This window comes from Sturnira hondurensis, unplaced genomic scaffold, assembly GCF_014824575.4.
Source record: "Sturnira hondurensis isolate 20B ecotype Veracruz unplaced genomic scaffold, ASM1482457v3 Scaffold0005279, whole genome shotgun sequence".
In the NCBI taxonomy this organism is placed as follows: Eukaryota; Metazoa; Chordata; class Mammalia; order Chiroptera; family Phyllostomidae; genus Sturnira; species Sturnira hondurensis.
The window spans coordinates 13,484,439-13,507,206 of record NW_028077910.1 but is presented as its reverse complement, the minus strand read 5'-3'; the positions used below and the strand labels follow the sequence as shown (position 1 = coordinate 13,507,206).

General features: G+C 42.8%; 1 protein-coding gene across 8 annotated transcripts; it reads right to left on the bottom strand.

The window, feature by feature from the left end:
• Positions 1-80: 80 nt before the first annotated feature.
• On the bottom strand, positions 81-22,324 carry B3GALNT1 (beta-1,3-N-acetylgalactosaminyltransferase 1 (Globoside blood group)). 8 transcript variants are annotated; one of them, XM_037046628.1, is made up of 6 exons: positions 22,232-22,324; positions 21,717-22,124; positions 20,196-20,286; positions 17,711-17,807; positions 8,041-8,122; positions 81-2,141 (listed from the first exon to the last, which is right to left on the bottom strand). In XM_037046628.1, exon 6 carries the CDS (start codon positions 2,107-2,109, stop codon positions 1,111-1,113), a length of 999 nt encoding a protein of 332 aa, XP_036902523.1. In that variant the 5' UTR covers positions 2,110-2,141; positions 8,041-8,122; positions 17,711-17,807; positions 20,196-20,286; positions 21,717-22,124; positions 22,232-22,324; the 3' UTR covers positions 81-1,110. The 8 variants fall into 8 exon arrangements, with proteins under 8 accessions (XP_036902523.1, XP_036902520.1, XP_036902522.1 ...); XM_037046625.1 differs by having other exon boundaries at positions 21,717-22,294; XM_037046627.1 differs by lacking the exons at positions 21,717-22,124; positions 22,232-22,324 and adding an exon at positions 21,461-21,701.
• Between the last annotated feature and the right edge of the window lie 444 nt (positions 22,325-22,768).

Genomic DNA, 22,768 nt, shown 5'->3' with positions numbered 1-22,768 from the left:
AATCAGATGTTTTCAGACCACACGAGGGCTTTCCTCTGGAGGTGAAACTAGTAACGATACAGCAGCATTGTTTTTTTTCCCTCTTTTTATTCTCAAACCAATTGTTAGAGGAAACACGGGAAGCAGATTAGTGACGACTCAAATCTTCAGTCTTCTCTTTCCAACCTCAGTACTGGGATGCAGTGACACTCTTTTCATTATATTCTGGCCACTTTTGCCTGGAGTCCTTCTCAAAAAGAAACATACCGCCTGGCATTCTGTACTATTCCTAATGCCCAGGCGGAAAATGAGACTGATGAAGTAACATTTAAAAACATTGATTATATTTTTCAAAACAGGACAATAATTCAGATCTTCCTTTAATTCTTCTCTATATTACCACGGTAAAATATTTATCAAAGTCAAAGAGCTTACTGATACACAATAATGACCTTACATTAATAAAGCCGTGAATAACTCATTCAGCAGTGAAGTAATGGAAAAAGAGTCCAAATGTAAAGGTGATTCACTGTTGTGTTCATACTGTATTGAAACAACCATAACACTTAAACAGCCATAACACTTAAAATATTAACTCTAAGAAATATTAAATAATAACTGTTAACTCTGAAATACTGCCACATGTTGAAATATTTCTGAATGACCAAAAACAGATGAAATTTTGTTTGGTATAACTCTAAGGTTTTTATACAGAACTATATATTTTTAAATACTGGTAACCCACATTAAAGGTACACAAAACCCTTAATAATGAGACTATTCAATAAATAAAGTGCCACATTGCTTTGTTCTTATGAACTAAATGGGCTTATAATTCAATGAAACCCTTTTAAGAAGTTCTATAGAATGACACGTTCTAATTGTTTAGCCCTATTAACAAAACACTGTTTAATTCTCCTCAAGATCATCTTTAAAGGGCCTGACTTGATTACTGTTCAAATATAACACAAGCAGAGTGTAACCCTGTGATGTCTGGTCCATGAGTTTCATTTCCGTGTAAGCCAGAGAGTGCCCGTCCCACGAGCTTCCCATCGGAGATTTTATAGCACCAACTCTGACACTCCCCACCAGGTACTCTGTCCTCCTCCCAGTGTTCGGTGGAACGTCAAATCAATAATGGCAGGTGGTGTTCCTTAGCATAACCTGCCAAAACGTGATAATCTCTTTGGAAGAAAAGCCGTGGGCTGCAATCAGACGTCTGAGCTGACAGACATCCAAATGAATCCTGTATAAAAAGAAAAGGTTTGTGTCTTCTGGAATATGAATGTCCACTTTCAACAAATTCAAACAGATCCCAACATAAACATCTTCGATCTTGATGGGTTTTACGTGACTCATCATTTCATAGATTTTTGGCACCAAATCTCTGGACATTATATAACCTAACCCGCTGCAGTAGGGAGGGTACACCTTGAAAGGGTACTCCTGGTATGAGATACGGTGTTTTTGGTAAATAATTCCTCTATAGGAATAATTATCAACGAGAGGGTAACCTGTGAAAAACTTCTCTGACTGGTTTAAATTTAAAAGGTACTTTACCAAATTGCCAGTATTGATGAAAACGTCAGTGTCTGTCTTCATGACGTACTTGGCATTGGGGCAGAACTCGGTCACCCACCTGAATGCCATAATCGTTTTCAAGGTCAGGTTATTGTACGTGTCTAGAAAGTCTTGTCGTATTATGTCACCGTAAAGAAGGTGTTCGTCCTCCAGGGACAATGCTAACACTTTGTCTTCCCTCTCGGCCTGCTGGCCTAGCAGGAAAAATGTAAGAACCTCATATCCCCACCAAGACTTCTTTTCACCCCAAGTAACTCTAACGGCCTGTCTGGCTTTCACATCCGAGGGGTGTGAGGTCACCAGGATGACAAGAAATGGGTTTTGATGAGAGCAGTTCGAACGCTCTTGAAGGGTAAAGCGAAAGTTCTGCCTATAAATGGGCTCGTACTCGTAGAAGTACATCCAGTTTACGCGTTCTATCACGTTGTACTGCGGCAGGCTGAGGTACCACATCACAAGGAAGCTCAGGAGCGACAGCAGGAGGAGGCTCCACTTGAGGGATCTCAGCGACATCCTACTGGGAAGGGTGGTCACGGGGGCCAGGGCCATCCGCAGCAGCTCAGAAGGACGCGGCTCAGGCTCTGGAAGATTTATCAAAGGCCTGGTGAGCAGTCCTCCCCGCAAAACAACATGTTTTCAAATGATATCCCATTATCTACTCAAGGAGAGAGGGCAAGAGAGGAGAACACAGCTCTGAGCAAAACTAAAACTTTTGACCTGAATCTTAACTTCATTTAACTGGAAACAAATGAACACCAAGAACCAAAAATATACTTGAGCTTTTTTTTACATCAAGAGAAAGGTTAAAAATATTCTTGATTATTTTTGAAAATTAGTACTTGTTTGACAAAAATAATTGCTGCAATATGATTCTTATCCCGAATGTTCAGAGAGACAGAAAGAAATGAGTAACAGAGGTGGGTTTAAAAAATAAATCTATGAGCCCTGGCTGGTGTGGCTCAGTGGACTGAGTGCCAGCCTGTGAACCAAACAGTTGCTGGTTTGATTCCCAGTCAGGGCACAGGCCTGGGATGTGGGCGAGGTCCCCAATGGGTGCTCAAGAGGCAACCATACATTGTTGTTTCTCTCCCTCTCTTTCTCCCTCTCTTCTCTTCTCTCTAAAAATAAATAAATAGAATCTTAAAAAAGTAAATGTATGAGGTATTTTGGAGTGACATCAGAAAAATGGTGGCATGAACAGACCCCTTGGCTTCTCCCCTTTAAGTTTCAACAATTTGAACAGCTCTAATTCAACAGAGCTTACCACTGAACATCTAAAGGTAGGCAATTGGGAATGAACTGAGGAGGCGAGAAGGGAGAAGGGCTGGGACAAGCCACAGATGCAGCCATGCAGCCCCAGAGCTCATGGAGGGCCTCAGCCCAGAGAGGGGAGGAATCAGGTTGTGGCTGGCACTCCCTTCAGCTGCAAGGAGCAAACATATTTGGTGGACATTCCTGCAGGAGTGGGCTACACAAGCTGCCGCTGAGCCAAATGACTTGGGCAGGGGCACAGCACAGAGGTGCGGCCATGGTCGTCTGATGGTCAGCATTCCATACAGAGAAACAAAGGCATGGAAGCCTGGCCTCCTCTTAACCTCCCAGAGCTCACCTCCCTTCACCCTTGGTGTCTGGTCGCAGAGCACATTATCTGCAAACCCGAGAGCTGGTACTTTAGAATCACTTTTTCTCTGAACAAAGGGTGCACTCTGTGACTCCCGGGATCTGGGGACACAGGGGTACTCCTCAGAGGTTCCAGGTCGACATTACCAGGAGGGCAAAGCAACTTCGAAGGCAGTGAGGTTACTCCAGCCCACCCTGCCCCCATGCTTCGTGGTATACTAATGACAGTGTCTGCCTATGAGGCACAGCACTGGGATTTCATGGATTTGGAGCCCCATCGCTGCCCACCTCACTCCCCTGCTACGCTGGTCACCTGGGGCTGGGGTGACAGGATCACAGGGTACCCACTTTCCCATTTTCACCACCCCGCAGAGATATGAAAAGCCAGAGAAGTGCAAGGGAGCTAAAAAAAAAACCTTGTGATTCAATGCCACTTACTGCAAAACAGTAGAAAGACTTCTTCATATAAATCTATTAGAGAATTGCCATTCTTACATAGATGCCTAGGCAGAGAAGGAATCCATCAAGTACCATGAATAGCCAAAGTAATGAGGCAGCTCAGAAAGAAAATGAAAATATCTCCCCCAAACAAACTTAAAGACATGAAAATATGTGATTTAAATGACAGAATTCAAGATTGCAGTTCTGAAAAAATTCTATGAGTTGCAAGAAAACACAAATAGGCAGTTTAATAAACTCAGAAACCCAATCAATGAACAAAAGCAAGTACTTTACCAAAGAAGTTAAAACTTAAAAAAAAGAACAAATAGAAATTCTGGGGATGGAGAACTCAATAAATAAAAGAGATCAAGAATGAACTAATGAGCATAGAAAATAGAGCAGACCAGATGGATGAAAGGATTAGTGACATCAAAGACAGCAATCTAGAAATGATGCAGAGCGAAGAGAAAGACTTGAGCATAAATAAAAATGAAAGACCTCTGTGAGAACTGACTCCATCAGAAAGAGCAATATAAGAATGATGGGTATACCAGAAAGAAAAGAGAGCCAAAATGGAACAGAGAGCCTATTCAAACAAATAGCTGATGAGAACTTCCCAAACCAATGGAAGGAACTAAGCCCTCAAATCTAAGAAGCAAACAAACAACTAAACACCTCAATCCAAAAAGGCCTTCTCCAAAGCACACCGTACTAAGCCTGTCAACAATTAATAACAAAGAAGGCAGCCAGAGAAAAGGAGAATAACCCATAAAGGAAAGCCCATTAGGTTATCATCAGACGTCTTGGCAGAAACTCAACATGCTAGAAAAGAGTGGGAACCAATGAATTATTCAAAGTACTAAAAGAGAGAAATTACCAGCCAAGAGTATCTCCAGCAAAGTTATAGGAAGAAGAAATAAAGACTTCTCCAGACACACTGAAGCTGAGGGAATTTACCACTGGAACACTTCCATGGCAAGAAATACTCAAGGGGGTTATTCTACCTAAAATGAAGAAGCAATGGTCACAAAACCACATGTAAGATGACTAACAGGCTTACAGCATAAACAGGGATAATTTGTGACAACAGAAACATAAAAGGGGAAGAGGTACTGGTCAGAATTTGCAAAAGGGGATGGAGATTGGACAAAGGACTACCATAGGCATGAAACTTTCTTTTTCACAAACCTAATGGTAACCACAAACCAAAAAAACAAAAACTGAGACAAATAACTTTTAAAAAGTTATGGAAAGTCGTATGGATTAGCACCAAACAAAGGACAAAAAATGCAAAAAAAAAAAAAGAACCAATAGAAGCACAGAGTTACCAGAAAACAAAAGATAAAATGGCTATAGAAAGTCCTCATACATCAATAATCACTCTAAATGTATTGGTAAATGGAGTAAATTAATAAAAAAAATGGCACAGGGTAGGAGATTGGGTCAAAAAACAAAACCCAGACACACACTGCCTTCAAGAGACACATCTGAACTACAAAGACAAAGACAGACTCAAAGTGAAAGGGTAGAAAATGATTCTCCAGCACATAACAGGAAAGTAGGTGTAACCATACTTATATCTGACAAAATAGATCTCAAGATAACAAAGGTAACAAAAAAGATGGACATTTTATACTGGTAAAGGGAATACTCCAAAAGAAGACATACCATTTCTTTTTTTTAAGTTTATTTAATTATTTGTCAAGTACACCATTTCTTGATATATAAACACCAAGTCAAGGAGCACCAAAACATATATAAAGCAACTACTAACAGAATTAATGGGAGAAACTGACATAAACACAATCATANAAAAAAAAAAGAACCAATAGAGGCACAGAGTTACCAGAAAACAAAAGATAAAATGGCTACAGAAAGTCCTCATACATCAATAATCACTCTAAATGTATTGGTAAATGGAGTAAATTAATAAAAAAAAATGGCACAGGGTAGGAGATTGGGTCAAAAAACAAAACCCAGGCACACACTGCCTTCAAGAAACACATCCGAACTACAAAGACAAAGACAGACTCAAAGTGAAAGGGTAGAAAATGATTCTCCAGCACATAACAGGAAAGTAGGTGTAACCATACTTATATCTGACAAAATAGATCTCAAGATAACAAAGGTAACAAAAAAGATGGACATTTTATACTGGTAAAGGGAATACTCCAAAAGAAGACATACCATTTCTTTTTTTTAAGTTTATTTAATTATTTGTCAAATACACCATTTCTTGATATATAAACACCAAGTCAAGGAGCACCAAAACATATATAAAGCAACTACTAACAGAATTAATGGGAGAAACTGACAAAAACACAATCATAGTTGGGGACCTAAATACTCCACTGACAGCTCATTCAAACAGAAAATCAACATGGAAATATTGGCTTTAGATGACATGTTAGACCAAATGGGCATAATTGACATTTATAAGAACAAGAGATTATACATTCTTCTCCAGTGTGCATGGAATATTCTCAAGGCTAGAACATAGTTAGATCACAAAACCAGCCTCAACAAATTCAAAAAGACTGAAATCATAACAAGCACATTCTCTGATCACAATGCTTTAAAATTAGAAATCAGCTGCACAAAGGAGGTAAAGAAACCCACAAGTACGTGGGTCAAAGAAGAAATAAAAGGTGAGATCAAAAGATACATAGAGACAAATGAGAATGACAATACAACATAACAAAACTTCCGGGATGTAGTGAAAGTAGTAACAGGAAGGAAGTTTATGTCATTACAGTCCTATCTCAAGAAACAAGAGAAATCCCAAGTAAACAACCTAACATTAGGTTACACCTAACATTACACCTTAAAATACCAAAAAAGAAGAAAGCAACCCAAAGTCAGCTTTCTGACTATCCCAACAGAAGGAAGGAAACAGTAAAAATTAAAGAAGAATTGAATGAAACAGAGAACAAAAAGTCTATGCAAAAATCAATACAAAAGAGAGCAGGTTCTTTGAAAAGAGTATCAAAATTTACAACCCTCTGGCCAAACTAATGAAGAAAAAAATGTGAAGACTCTCATAAACAATATCAGAAATGAAAGAGGAGACGTTAGTGCAAACAACACAGATAAACAAAGGATTGTACTAGAATACTATGAAAGGCTACATGCCACCAAATTCAATAACCTAGAAGAAATGGATAAATTCCTAGAAATACACCGTTTTCCTTGACTAAATCATGAAGAACTGGAAAATCTAAATAGATCTAATCAACAGTGAGGAAACTGAAACAACCATCAAAAACTCTAGGACCAGATGGCTTCACCAGTAAATTCTACGAAACGTTTCAAGAAGACCTGATACCTACCCTTCCCAAAATCTTCCAAAAAAAAATCAAAGAGGAATACTTCCCAACACATTTTATTTGGCCAACATAACCCCAAACCTAGCAAGAATAACACACACAAAAGGAAACTACATACCAATATCTCTGATGAATACAGATGCAAAAATCTAAACAAAATTGAATACAACAATACATTATAAAAATAATACCTCACGATCAAGTGGGGCTCATCTCAGGGGCACAAGGATGGTTCAACACATGCAAATCGATCAATGTAATGCACCACATTAACAAAACAAAAGATAACAATCATATGATCTTATTATTAGATACAGAAAAAGCACTTGATGAGATACAACATCCATTTATGATTAAAACATTCAATAAAATAGGTACAGAAGGAAAGTACCTCAACATAATAAAGGCCATATATGACAAACTCTCAGCCAATATCATACTAACTGGTGAAAAACTGAAAGCATTTCCTCTAAAGTCAGGAATAAGGCAAGGATGCCCACTCTTACCACTCTTAGTCAACATAATTATGGAAGTCCTAGCCCAAGTGATCAGGCAAGAAAAGGAAATAAAAGGCATCCAATTGAAAATGAAAAAGTAAAATTGTCACTTTTGCAGACAATGTGATTCTGTGCATAGAAAACCATAAAGATTCCACCAAAGAATTCTTAGAAACAATAAACAAACACAGTCGAGCTGCAGGATACAAAATTCATGTGCAAAAATCCACCACTTTTCTGTGTACTAACAATGAAATTTCAGAAAAAGAAAAATACCTAGGAATAAACTTAAGGATGGATATGAAGGACCTATATACTGAAAACTACAAAGAATTATTAAAAGATATTGGAAAAAACACAGCGAAATGTTCCATGCTCACGGACTGGAAGAATCACCACAGTTAGAATGGCTGTCATTACCAGCTGTGTTCTGCCCTTAGCACCTTTCCCATCCTGTTTGTTTCTCTATGTTGATTTTTATTGTCAAAGGGATTATTCTAAAGAAATAATCTTGATGAATTCTTACTACTTGAAGAAAAGCAGGTTTCAAAGCCATAAATATCATGACAGTCTGTAATTGAAGGACTATGTCTTACCTTCTTCTTGATTTACTTTTTTCTGAGTGAAAGACCTTCAATTTCAGCAACTGAACATTCAGCAGTAATATGCTTTAAGTTTCTGTAAAATATAAGAAACATAGCAGCATCTGCATATGGGTCAAGGGAGTTGAGAGGTCACAGAGGGGAAGGGATCTTAGAAATTGAAATAAAAAGTTAAAAAAATACCACAAGTTCACAGAATTCAGAGAGTTTGTGGCCTCATCAAGGAAGAAGGGCAGCTGATGTCCAAGACTTAAGACCTGTATCTAGGTTCGCCCATCAGCTGGTGACTGTGCCACCCTATGACAGTCCCACTTCCTTTGATGAAGAACTCAGGGGTCATTAAAAGAAGTGAGACACAGCACTTCTAAGTGACACACTGCTGATAGCCTCTCTTCAATTCTCTGTTCCAGTAACTACTTTGGAAAGGGATTGCAGGAACACCTGTCACACTCAGCAGCGTGGGTGTCAGTGCGGAAGAATGGAGGAGGTGTGTGGTGAAGAGGGGAAAAAATAGACTAGCCACAAATACTATAAAATAGTTGTTAATTCAGGGTGATGGAAATATAGGCATTCTTGCATATTTATAGTTTTCTCTGCATTTTAAATTTATCCCAAAAATGAGAAGAAAAAGCATAATAAAAATCCCTGGATATCGGAGTTAGATGGTCCAACCTAAATCTTGGCTGCAATAATACTACATGGTTGTGTGACCTTGGGGGAGTTACTTAACTTCATAAAAGTTTGTTTTTTTCCTGTATAAATCAAGCCTTACAATACTAATTCAGTTACTTAGAAGGCTGTGGGGGAGAAGATGGGTTAACCAGTTGGCTCAGGGGTCCTCATTAACTTCTGACATGAAGTGACACACAGGCATGTGGACGGATGTGCACACTACGAGCTCACAGGCACATGAACCCTGGCCTCACCTCTGGCGCAGGCTCAAGCCCTGACAGTGGCAGCACAGGGTAGCTGGTCTCCCAGCACAGCCCTGCCTGGGGCAGCTGAGCGGTGGGCCATGGGAGCCCTGGCACTGTCCTATATCCCATAGCCCAGGGAGGGGCAGAAAGAGGCCCTAAAACACTGATGAACAGAAAAATACAAAAAGGCCAAACAGGGAAGTAGACCAGTATTTCATCACAGACTTCTTAAATAATAATGTCACACATCACGGTCAAGAAAGTAATTATATATAAAGTATAATTTAAAAATTTCCATTTTATAAAAATAAATGTGATTATATACCATATTTTTAAGACTATAAGACACACCTAGGTTTTAGAGAAGGAAAATGGGGGGGGAAAGTTTTGAAGCAAAATAATGTGGTAAAAATATTTCATAACCTGTGACCCCCCTCCCCCACAGTGAGCCAGGCACGCTACATTCGGACTATAAGATGCACCCGCATTTTCCTCTCAGATTTGGGGGGAAGTGCGTCTTATAGTCCGAAAATGCTTTTCGGACACGTAACTACACACGTGTCCACCAACTGGACCTAAGCAAACAACCTTCCTCACCGGACAAGCCTAGCGCAACGCTTGGGACAGAGCGGGCCACTGGTGAGTACTTGTTAACTTGGTAGTTCATTCCTAACAGCTGAAAAAACATCTGAACTAACAGAAAAGCCCAGAAAACCTCCAGAAACGGCACAGGCCGTCAGTGTCCAGGTNCCGAAAATGCGGTAACTACACACGTGTCCACCAACTGGACCTAAGCAAACAACCTTCCTCACCGGACAAGCCTAGCGCAACGCTTGGGACAGAGCGGGCCACTGGTGAGTACTTGTTAACTTGGTAGTTCATTCCTAACAGCTGAAAAAAACATCTGAACTAACAGAAAAGCCCAGAAAACCTCCAGAAACGGCACAGGCCGTCAGTGTCCAGGTTATGCAGTGGGCCCGGGGTTTAACCAGCAAGTGAAATCACCATCCCCAGATGAGCACTCGGCACCTCGGTTACTGGGCACCAGACTGCTGTGGCCGCTCACTGCCCGGGGCCAAGCACAGGCTGTGTCTACGGGCGTCTAAGCGTCAGAGGCGCTCCGTGTACCACAGAACGGGAAATCATTCAGACCAACCTGCACTGTTACTTTAAATGGAGGGCTTCTCAGAGGTTTTAATGTTAATGTGCATTCTCTCGGAAGAGAATATGTTCTGCAGCGTTTCTCGAATTTGTCTGAACAAAAAAACCCATTTTAATTTTCAGAGCCTCTGGTAGGACTGGAATTCCACACTTTGGGAAATCCTGTCCTAGAACATCTTTGCACTCATTGAATTGAGAAACTACTTTCTGTGAATTAATAAATAAATATTTAAGGGTAGCTTGGAGTAAAAAATAATTTTTGGAGCAAATCAGTTCAATCATTTCAAAAAACTTTACAGTGTTATTTACTAAGGCTGAACATATATATATACAGCAACCCTATGATACAGCAACATTACTCCTAGATACAGCACTCGGCAATGTTTGTGCATATCAGGACATCAAAATATGTCCAGGAAAGTCTGTAGTAGCACAACCTGGAATCAACCCACAGGAGAAGAGAGAAATAAATTTATATAACAGCGAAGTGCACAAATGAAAAAGAACAAACTACAACCTCACATGACATCATGGAGAATCTCCTAATACAATGATGAGCTAAAGAAACCAGATACATAGAGAAGAAACATTTTTCCATTTACACAAAGTTGAAAAGCAGGCAAAAGTACTCCATGATGTTAGAACTGAGGACTCTAGGGGTGTGGGAGGAAATACCAATTGGAAGGGGCTGAAGGGGACTTTCTGGGGTGCTGGCCATGTTCTACTTCTTGACCTACATTGTGGATACAGGTGTATTTGTACTTGAGTAACTCGACTTCTGGCTTGTACACTTTTCTTTTTGTTTGTTACACTTCAACAGACACATTAAGGAAGTATGGCCATCCTGTCAGTTACTCTGCACATCTGGTGACTGTGTGCGGTCGTTGTTGGCGGGTGTCTACACCACGTGACAGCCCCAGGTGCCCCGGTCATGGTGAGAGCACCAGCAGGCAGTGCCCGGCACTAACCCATGTAATCTAGAGAGCCCATGAGTTAAGGTGCTTTTAAAACCTTTACTGTTTGCATTTAATAGGTAAGAAAACTAAGGCTTGGAAGAGTCAATAACTTACCCAAAGCTGCAGGCTTGTAAGTGGTGGAGACAAAATCAAACAGGACTCCAAATCTCAGGTTCATGGCCACTACACTCCTATCTACCCCAGGGAGTCTACTGCGTGGCCCCTAGACTAGAGCTGGTCTGAATGGGTTTTAATTTCTTGCAGCCATTGAATCTTGATAGAAACAGAAAAGCAACATCACAGTCTTACTGTCTTTAAGCAAAAAAACTCAAGATTCTCATTCTCAAAATCTGAAATATGCACTGGCTGGTGTGGCTCAGTGGATTGAGTGCTGGTGTGTGAACTGCAGGGTTGTGGGTCCCATTGGTTCCCGGTCAGGGCACATGCCTGGGTTTTGGGCTGGGTCCCCAGTTGGGGGCATGTAGGAGGCAATTGATCGATGTTTCTCTCCCTCTTTCCACCTCCCTTCCCCTCTCTCTGAAAATAAAAAATCTTTTAAAAAATCCCTGAAACATGAAGTACTAACAACAGTAATAGTTAATAACTAACCATTCATATGAACATAGACTTTTTATTTTGTGACAAAAATATGCTCAAAAACAAAACCCCTAGGAAGTAAATTGGGGTTGGGGTGACACAGAGAAATCAGCTCAAATGATAATCAATGCTCCACAGAAACGGAACCAAGAGTTACTGCAATGGTACAATTATGTAAACCAAAGGAATCTGGAATTCTTTTCTGGAATGCAAAAATGTTGGTTGCTTTTCTGCAAAAGGAAAGGAAATTTAATTATTTTCAAAAATTTGCAAAATATTCTCTGATTGCAAATGTGACATATGTTCATTAGAGAAAGTTTTGCGAATGCAAAAAGGCCCAAAGATAATAAAAGCTGAAAGATAACGTCGCCATTTTTAATGAAGGTTTACCAAGTCTGTCTCTGCATCCCATCTGCGGGCACTGCCTCCTTGCACCCCTACCACGGCCACGGTGGCTCCCAGTCTGACCCCTGAATGAGTCCACCTCTTACCCACCCTTGCAGAAGCTGCACGTGCTCTCCCTCTCAAGAGCTGGCTCAGGGGGCAGGGGTATGAGGGCACCAAAAGGTAATGGGAGAAAACAACAACAACAAAAGCTGGCTCTGGAGAAGGCTGGTTCTTTCTCATGCCTCAGGTCTCAGCAAAATGTTATCTGAGAGCATCCTTCCTGGACCTCCTATTTCAAGTAGTTCCCCCAAGCTCTTATTTTCTATCACATCCCTCATTATCCTCTCCTTAGCATTTAAATACTACCTGAATTTTTTTTTGTCTGTTCCTTTCACAAGAATGTGCAATCCGTGAAGGAAAAGACCTATCCAGCGCCATATCTCTGGTGCCTAGCACATAGTGGGTGCTTGCTAGATATCTGAATATTGTACAAATAGTCTGATAATGGGCTTCCTTATCCATTTAGTATATTGAGAAAATATTCCCAAGAATGAACTGAATTCAAAAGCAAACCCCCAATTTTATGTTAGATGATGCTTCCTTTTCTTCAGCTATTTTTCTAATACAAAGCTTTATTCTTTTTTTTAAGACTTTATTTATTTTTTTAGAGAGGGGAAGGGAGGGAGAAAGACAGAGAGGGAAACATCAATGTGTGGTTGCCTCTTCTGCGCCCCCAACTGCGGACCTGGCCCGCAACCCAGGCACGTGTTCTGACTGGGAATTGATCTGCTGACCCTTTGGTTCGCAGTCTGGCACTCAATACACTGAGTCACACCAGCCAGGGCCAAAGCTTTATTCTTATTGCTACACTGATTCTGACCATGTGCAATTTAAAAGGTCCACAGAGGGAAAAAAATTTCAATGGAAATCAAACATGCTACATTCAGGATCATTCAAGGAGAAAGCACTGCTAACTATTGAAGATAATTACAAAACTACTGCCAACTGTGCACAATCTGACTTTTCTACATAAAAACAATACGGCAAAGAGGATGGAAATCTAAATGCCCAAAAAAGACCCTGTGTGTACTGAGTTTAATACAAATCATAAGCACACACATCAATCATATGCTATTTCCTATAAAGTGGGGGGACCACCTATCAACACGCACCCATGAGGAAAATGTACCAAACTGAACCCCTTCGTTCACGAACAAAGCAATATGAAACTCCACTGTTCTGACCTCGGATCACGTTAGAAACTAACGGCACCGGTGATGTTTCACCAGAACTCCTCCTTCCCCTCTTCTCTCTTCAACCCAGTCCTTCTCAAGCTCTGCGGCAGATTATGGTCTCCCGGAGAGGAGAACTTGACACAGCGAGGACCCCAGGCTGCGCCCCGGACCAGCTAACTCAGTTTCTGAGGGTCAAGCAGCAGGGTCGGTAAAGCTTCCCAGGTGACTCCAACGTGGCACTTGTTAGAAATGCAGGGCCCCAGGCCCCACCCCAGACCTCCTGAATCAGAAGCTAATTTTACGAAATAACACATATTACACAGTTAGGGTGGTGCTGGCACACTAACAGCTACGTAGATGATACTGCCATTGCTATTAAAGTCTGCACTACAGGCTCCATCCAATTTTCTCTGATGTGCTCATATTGTACTTGCAACCCCCTCGGACAGCTCCAGTGTTTCTTACAGAACAGCGTATGCTCCATAACACATTTAAACGTGCAAATCAATCCTAGTCTATCCCCTTCTTCCTCCAAATCAGGCCTTTTTTCAGAGTCCAAGGATTATGTTTCCTCCAGAGTCTCTAAGTTCCTAATGTTCTGCTACCCTTGAACATACAAGCCCACAGGGCCCGCTGGGAACAGCGCACAATCCAAATGTGGGCCCCCGGCCCCTCCTGCACCCCCGCTCCCCTCTCCCAGGACCCTTCCTCCTGCCCCATGGTCTTTCCAGAGCTGAATGACATCATTCTTCGAAGCATTGTTTGCCCTGTTAAAAGTCCTACAATAGGTACTTCTAACCACTGGAGGAGAACGACAAAACATATTAACCTTTTCAAATTGAGGTGTGAGATATTCGAGTGACATCAAGCTCCTTTCAGGATTGTGCCTATTTGATAGGCTTCCGTTTTTATTTTTTACTTTGAAGCACAAAGTAAAATAAAGACTCAAATTTTATTTACTGAATGAATGAACTGCGACTGCTCTATTTGCCTAATGTAATAATGTTTAAAAATAGCCCTGGCTAGTGTGGTTCAGTGGGCTGCGCACCAGATAGTGAACTGAGGGGTCGCTGGTTTGATTCCCAGTCAGGGCACCTGCCTGGGTTGCAGGCCGGGTCCCCAGTAGGGGGATGCAGGAGAAGCAGCCACACATTGATGTTTCCCTCTCTTTCTCCCTTCCCTTCTGTCCAAAAATAAATAAAATCTTTTTAAAAATGCTTAAAAATAAAATTTGCCTTCATCTGTCAAATTTTTGCATTAAAATGAACTTGCTTTCTACTTCATCCATTTCTTCACACTCCCCTCCCCCTGTATTTTAGCAACAGTTCCTGGGTAGTCCTGGTACTGTAGCAAGATCTTTCCACCTCCCTCACCCTCCTGTTTGACGATTAAAACACCTTAGGAGGGAGCCCCATCATTATAACATTTATGTGCCAGCTTAAGGACACAGATTTGGAGACCTGCCCCTTGGGGTCACAGCCAGCTGGGCTGTGAGCAGGGCTGGGAATCCAGGTGTCCCCACCCGCTCGGTGGGGTCTGTAATCTCTACACTGTGACACATCCTTTATCACTTGTTTTTTCCCACTGGCCTGGCATTTTCACACTTCTCTTCAAGTTGTGCAGCCCCTCAGATCTGCCTTGGGGATGAAAAGTTGTCAAAGCCAAACCAGAATCTTTAAAAAGGGAGAAATCCTAAACGCAAACATCGCTCAATCTCCAAGCAAATCCAGCCTGGCTCCCTGAGAATTAGTCACAGGTACGCTTCCAGAAAGCATACCTTGCGAGGACAGCTTTCAGAAAGGAAAGATGTGCTGAGGAGAAAGAACAAATGTGCATTCGAATAACCCTCAATATGCGTTGGAACCTCTGCAAACATCAGTGAACATCAGACACAAATGCAGGGGCCATCAGGGGCCAGTGGAGATTCACAAGATCATTTCATCTGACAAGCCTCACCCCTGTTTTCAGTGGGGTTCCTGGACCAGAAGAGCAAGGAGGCCTTAGACAACACACAGGAACTGAACATCCCTGAAGAGGACAGGGCACTGAACGGTCCTTCTGAACCACACGGAAAGAAGTGAGGCTGATGACCCTGCCTACATGGTTTTGAAATGGGCTGACCCCTTGGAGCCCGTATAGGTGTCATGCAGTCATTTGCTCAACACACAGTCTTGGGCTCGGGAAGGACTGTGAGAATATGGGGTTGACAAGTGCAGCCACAGACCCGTGCCCCGCCCATCCGTTTGGGTTCCAGGTAGTTGGGGCATCTCTGCCCACCCGAGAGAGAATATTTAGGGTTTCACCGCAGCCCTAGCTTCAGCGTCTTCCTGTTTAACATTTCTTATCAAAGACAAACGAATGTAGACTTACTCAATTTTGTAAACAAGAAAAATCAGGGGGAAAAATAGTGAATTCTATTGGGATATAATTACAATCTAAAAAGCTTTCAACAGGTCGGAACAAGGCTAAAGTGAGATAGAATCGGATGGGAATAGATTTACTGTCCTACATCAAAGTTAAAGAACCCAGCCGCACAAGAGCAGGTTGGGGGATCACTTTAACAGCAGCCTACATCAAAAAGACCGTAAGGTTCTAGTTGAGTGTGAGTCCAACAGGAAGAAAGGTGGTGATGTAAAGGAGTAATGGGAGAATCGGGAGACCAGGATCTTAGTTCTAATGGCTGGGGGTGTGGTGAGGGGGTGCCAAGTCACTGAATTTGGAGAGTTGCTTTTCTCAACAGAACCTTAGGGGATTGGGTCAGGGCACCTCGCAGGCCCCAGCCAGCTCCACCAGGGCAGATGATGTTCATTTTGCACACGGCTGCGGCCCCAGCATCACGCACAGGGGCCGGCACATAGAAAGCACTCCCCACATGCTGCCAGTTAATACTGTCGTGTGTCCTCCTCCGTCGACACACACACACACCAACCAAAAGCCCTGTAAACTCTTGGGTTGGAGAAACAGAAAAATAAATGTCTGAGCAAAACAGGTTTTTATCCCATAACCACATAATACATTCCACTTCCAAAGGACCATTGATAAGTTTGATATAATTCAGAGGAAGGTAACCTGTTGGCTATGGATTTGGTTTATCATCTCTCACAAGGACCAGATGAAGCAGTGGCTGAAGGAACTGGGGGACGTTCTGCTCCGGGAAAAATGAAAGCTTGGAAGAGCCATGGTAGATGCTTTCAAATATTTTGAACAATATTATCAGTCTTAACTCCAGAAGGCAAATGGAAACACAAAGATAAAAATTAGCAAGAGGGTCCAATATAGATTTCTAGAATGGACTGCTCTCCACCCGCAGAAATCTTCAAGTGACTGGCAGAAATGTTGAGAAAATGAATTCCTCATTGAGTTGCATTTTAGGTGACCTCTAAGGCCCCTCCCAATTCCAAGATTCCATGACTCTGTATTGATGTTTAACATGCAGTATATGGAAAGGCTTCATTTTTATTGGATTTTATTTTTATGTAACTTTAAAAAATGTCCAATTTTTAATAATGAATCTAAAGTATTCATTGAGTTGAAGAAAAAACCCTTCCATTAAGCCCAACTTTCCACAGTTGTTATAGTTGTAAGTCGATGGTGAGCATAAATACTTAACGCCCCATCACCACTTCCCAATCTGCCCTTGGGTCCCCTGTGGGTCGCACCAGTACCACCTTCAGGTGTATTCTGAGATGCATGGGACAATGTCTTCCATTCAAGTCTTATTCAAATAAAGGGCTCCTGCCTTGGTGGGTTGACGTGGAAGACACAAGAATTTTTAAAAACATATTTTAAATAGATATACTATATCCATTTTTATATATGTATAAATATATATACACACTTATATATAATATAAATTTTATAAAAATGGATATACACACATCCATTTATACACACACACACATACACACTGTTTGCAGACAAAGTCCTTTCTTATAGGAATGACAATATGTAGGAATATTTATTGATTTCTGGGCTATGCAGGAACTTTGAGCTAAGAAAAATGAGGAGCAGCCAACTTAGCTAAAAGGAGCAAGATGTGAGAGGAAAGTTCAACTGAAGTTTTCTTTTTGCTTTTGCCCTATCTGTACCTGCCAACAAAAAAAGCCCACTCTTAATAAAATGCATGTTAGGGTTTAAACAAGGTGAGCTTTTGGCTTAAGTCTGTGTCCCTGCTAGAGCAATTTACAAAGCACATTCACAACACTGTACTGTAGGTGTTATCATCTCATTTTTTGGAGACCTGTGTAGTCAAAATACAGGCAGACTGGGAGGCCCAACTCAGGCCCACCTCCAAATGCTGTGCTCCTTCTCCAGAGCACAGTGCCCGCAGAAGAGCCCAGCCTCCCCTCTGATCATATAGCCCCTCGAGACTCCTGGGCAGGGAGCAAAAAGTAAAGCACAGTGGACTCACCTTTGCACTCAGGGGCAGGCTCTCCGAGAGAATGCCATGACACAGCAGCTTGTGGGAAGAGGCAGCAGGACAGCCAGATCCGAAGACGCTAGGAAAACTGGAGCAGAGCAAAGGTCACATGGATCAGGCAGAACATCAGAAGGCTGACTTGACAGCTAGACTTCCTGTGTCTGTCTGGTTACAGCTTTACCAACTGGAGGGAATTTCATTCATTCATTTGGTATGCTGGACCCGTGTCAGAGGCTGGGGCTGCAATGGGGAAGATAACAGACAAACCCTGCCCTCAATTGCTACACTCCAGGAAGAACTAGGAGGAAGGTTCACATTACCACCAAGCTGTACCTAAATGCAATGAGTCAAGTTCACCTGGAGAAGATGAAGGGAGACCGCCCTCCCCAAACGTCTCCAAATTAGTGGTCAGCCTCCACGGTACAGAGCTGAGTTTGCACTCTCAGAACATGTGGGTGCTCCAAAAGGGTTCGAATTACAGAAGCGGTGTCAGTTTAGAGTTAGGAACTATTTAATGCTTAGAGGTAAGAGTCAATGGTCATTTTTTATGAGAAAGTGAGTGACTCCATCTCTGAAAACAAAGTCTGTTACAAAAACAGTAGCCAAATATTGTTCCGTGGGGAGGTGGCTGTGCGCTTGTCCAAGCACAGCTGAGGAGGTTAGCAAAATTCTATGTTCTAGCCCAGAAGAGGGCAATTTAAAATAATAAATAAATAAAAGGCCAGACAGCAAATGTTTTCTTTGTGGGCCCTATGGTTTCTCTCCCAGCTACTCAATTCTGCCTTTGTAGTAAAAACAGAGCCATAGACAACACTAAACATATAGGTATGGCTGTGCTATATTAAAATTGTATTTATAAAGTGGGATGCTAGTCTGGAAGTGTTTGTTCTGATCACATGAAACAGTGTACCTTAGGGTATCAATGAACTCTCCTAAGACTGCTCTGCTCTGTTTCCTCATGTTCCCAAAGAGCCAGGCTATGGAAAAGGGGGTCTCGGTGCTGACAACATGTTTCCTAAGTGACATGGTTCCTGGAGGGTAGGCAGGGCTGGTAATTATCAATCTGGGCTGTGGATGCGATACGGGGCAACCAAAGGCCTTAGCTTGCTGGTTAACTACCCGTGTTCAGGGTCAGACACACAGTGAGTGGTACACTTTGATCATCTACCCTAGTTTTGTTTTTTCTTCCCTCATTTTCCAGAGCTTCAAGTGGCACAAGCCCTTATCCAGGTGTGGTCCCTGAAAATCTCCATGCTTCTAGCCCATACCCTCATCTTACCCTCTCCTCTAATTCACAATGTGCCAAAAGCTCTGGTGCCAAATCAAATCAGTATTTATACTATGAAACTTTTCATTAAGATAAACCATGGTGTGCCTTGGCTGGTGTGGCTCAGTGGACTGAGTGCCGGGTCTGCGTCACTGGTTCGATTCCCAGCCAGGGCACAGGCCTGGATTACAGGCCAGGTCCCCAGTAGGGAGTGCTTGAGAGGCCACCACACACTGATGTTTCTCTTCCTCTCTTTCTCTCTTCCATCCCCTCTCTCTAAAAATAAATAAATAAATAATCATAAAAAAGAACATTGTACATAGTCCCAAAAGAAATATTTGCCAAAGAGCCTACTGATAAGAGAACTACAACTTTCGAATGCATGTTGTATAAGGTCATTTAAGAGCACCCTGTTGGACTCCACACACTTGACCTCACTCATGAAGCTGTGATGCATGGTTCTCGAACAACGTTGTGCACAAGAAAGAGCAATGACAGCTCTTAGAGCTGCAACAGAAAAGCATATTTGGCCTGGATGTTATATATAGTGGTGAAAGGGATAAAGGTATTTCTTAAAATGGGATTCTACCCATTTTATCCAATGATGAATAGAATACTGCCTGAAACTGGGCTCAGAGAGAAGGCAAATCATTTGAAGAGGAAAGAGAAGGAAGTATCCACTGGAGTATTTTCTTAGGGATAAAGTGAATTAAGTCTGAACTGGAAGTTGACTATAACCACCAACTTACAGTTACATAGGTAAATTTTCCTTAGGTAACATATTTTAATAATTCAATTAAATATATATATATATTTTACAAAATGACTTAACAAACCTTAATTAACTCTTGTACTACACAAATCAATCCTTTGAGGGGAATAAATATAACAGAATTTGTAGGTGTGTATATGATCCTTAAACTTTTGTAAAGGAGACTTGGCCAGGTAGCTCAGTTGGTCAGAGTATCATCCAGATATGTGAAGGTTGCGGGTTCGACCCATGGTCAGGGCGCATACAAGAATCGACTAATGAATTCATGAATAGGTGGAGCAACAAATCGATGTTTTTGTCTCTCTCTCTCTTCTACCCTTCCTCTCTTTCTTTCTAAAATCGGTAAGTGAAAAAAATTAATTTTGTGAAGGAGACTATTATTATGGTCAATTTTAGCCATGTAGGATAAAGTCTAAATTAAAATAAGGTGAGCTTACCTGTAACATTTCAGATGAGACCAAAGCACTAGCTGAAGTTCTTTGTTGTTTTCTGTATCCCATGCTTTAATTAAACAGGATTTGCTGGGGACTATTGAACAGAACAGAAAAATGATATATCCAAGTCATATCAACACTGGGCACTATGACATCTGAAATCAATGTTCTATACCTAGCAAGCGGCTAATTATTACACATCGACATTTCATTTTTGGAAAAATAATCCTCTTGTTTTGCTTTGTGTACTCGACCACATCTAATCTGGAGTTATATTTAGCCACTGTTTTAATAATAGGCTTTATTTTCAGGGCTGAAAGTACTCAATGATCATTCATTTGAATGAACCCTCCAGTCTAGGAAAAAAATGTGATAGATTCTTATCTCTTAATTTTGAACAGTTCCCTTCTCAAGACTGATGCAGATTCAATTTGGACTTTTATCAGGCGTCCACACAAAATCTGATTCTGAAAACACAAAATCAGCGCCCCACCTCCACCTAAGCCGTCTGGGGAAAGCTAAAACATAAGTTGTTCACAGTTGTTCTGCAAACTCAAATCTTGTACCAATGAAAACGGGGGGGCGGGGAGGACGTGGTTTGGTAATTTCTTCCTTGGTAGTCTATCTTCCTGACAAAGCAGCCACCTCCTAAAAGCTGGCACGATGTGCAAAATAGAGAAAAGAAAGCCCTGCCCGCCCGCAGATCGCCCTTCTAGTCCGGCAGTGCGGAGTGGAAGTCAAGGAAGGCAACCCGCCCTTGCCGTTGGCATCATTCTCACTGCTTGGGAAAGTGAGACTCCATTGCACCTTGAAGACTTCTTTTAAAACGCCGAGTATACTGCTTAAGATCTCCCCTTACAAACCCTGTAACCACTAGGGTTTTCCTCCACTTGCGCCCAATTCGTCCACTCTCTTCCTTAGGTCCACCTTCTTCCCAATCCCTCCCTATAAAGAACCCTCCCACAATTCGGCTCCGCGCTTTTCCCCAGGGCCTTGGGAATGCGTTTGTCTCGGGCCTGCTGGGGATCCACGAACACCAAAATAACATCTCGGTTCTTTCCCTCCGCGGCCGCCGCCAAGGCCCCCCCGCTCCAGCAGCTTTCCGAGTTCGTCTCTAGAGCTGCCACGGTTACGGCAAGGCGGGGGCCGAGCCCTGGAGCAGTGCAAGGCCCTGAGTGCTCGTTACAGCCGCGGCCCTAGTCCCCCACGCACCCCGGCTCTCCTCCCTCTAGTCCACAGCGCCGCCGGGCCCCTTCTCCGGCGCTCACCAGGGTGGAGCAAGTGTTCACCTCGGAGGCCCCAGTCTTAGGGCTCCGCCACTCGTCCCGCTACGCCGGCCGCGCTCCTGGAGAGGGCCCAAGGAGTGGGCGGCACCGCCCAGCCGTGCCCTAGGTCCGCTGTTCTGGTCCCAGCGTCCCAGAGCAGGGCACGTCCCGGGAGCAGCCGGTCCCAGGACCCAGCTCGCCACCAGCCCGGGGATCTCCGAAACCTCAGGGCTGCCCCCAGACCCCTCCTCACTCTTACCTTAAGCGCGCATGCTGCGCGTTCCCAACTCGATGGCGTGCGGCGGCGGACTCTCCCGCCCCGCGCGCACACGCACCTTCCGCAGGGCCGGGCGCGCTCAGACCACGCGCAGGGGCCGGCAGCCCCCTGCTCTCTGGCAAGCACTCGCGGCCCCTTGCAGCCCGTGGGCCGCAGCTCTACGCACTCGCCTGGGCGAACTATTGCCATCCCCAAGTATCATCGCCGTGGTACTAAGATGTGCATTTTACACTTGAGGCTGGCAAAGGTTAGGCGATTTAGCGAGCAGACCTCCCGAGAAGATTTCTGCTTTAGACTCGCTCCTTTTTGGCTGCTTGCGAAGTTTCCAGGCCGCATAAAGGTACGCGCTGGAGGCCGGGAAGGATTTACTGATTAAAAATCCTCATGGAGCTAGCTAGCTATTCAGAAAAAAAAGTAAATTTAGGAAGTTCTTTGGTCTTTCAGAAGAAATGCGCATTTGCGTTCTAGAATCCGTGGAGAACGAAGGGTGGGAGTACAACAGGGTTTCAACAGTCTGGCGTAGGAACAGGAATCCCGGGGAGGCGCGTGCCCTTCGGGGATGCCTCTCTGAAACCCTCTTTTGGCCTGGAGAATTGATAGGTCAGTCCCACCCGTCGCCTTTTACGTGGTGCTCCCTGGGAGGTAGTGGAGGGGCTTTCAGGCGTGAGAGCTGGGTGTTTGTTGAGTTGTGATCATTCCGGTCTTTGAGTGGAAGTGGTTGTATTAATTCAGAGATAATATTTCTTCTTTTATGGCACCCCTGGAAGAGTGTCATCTGCAAACAGGTTCTCATACTGGCCACTTGGCTGTGGGACTGTGAACAGCTTGGCTCCAGCATTATTGTGTAAAAAGTTGAAAAAATAGTTTAGTAACCACCGGTATGTATTCCTCCAAGACTACATAAAAACATTTTTCCATAGTTTCCTTCTATGTCTCTTTCCTAAATACTTCAGCCTGCATTTCCTAAGAATAAAGAGACATTTTTCTATGCAACCATGTAAGAACCTTAATCATATCTAAGAAGTCTAATAATT

Coding starts and splice junctions, on each gene's coding strand:
- B3GALNT1 (XM_037046628.1), bottom strand. CDS start 2,109: ATGGCCCTGGCCCCCGTGACCACCCTTCCCAGTAGGATGTCGCTGAGA.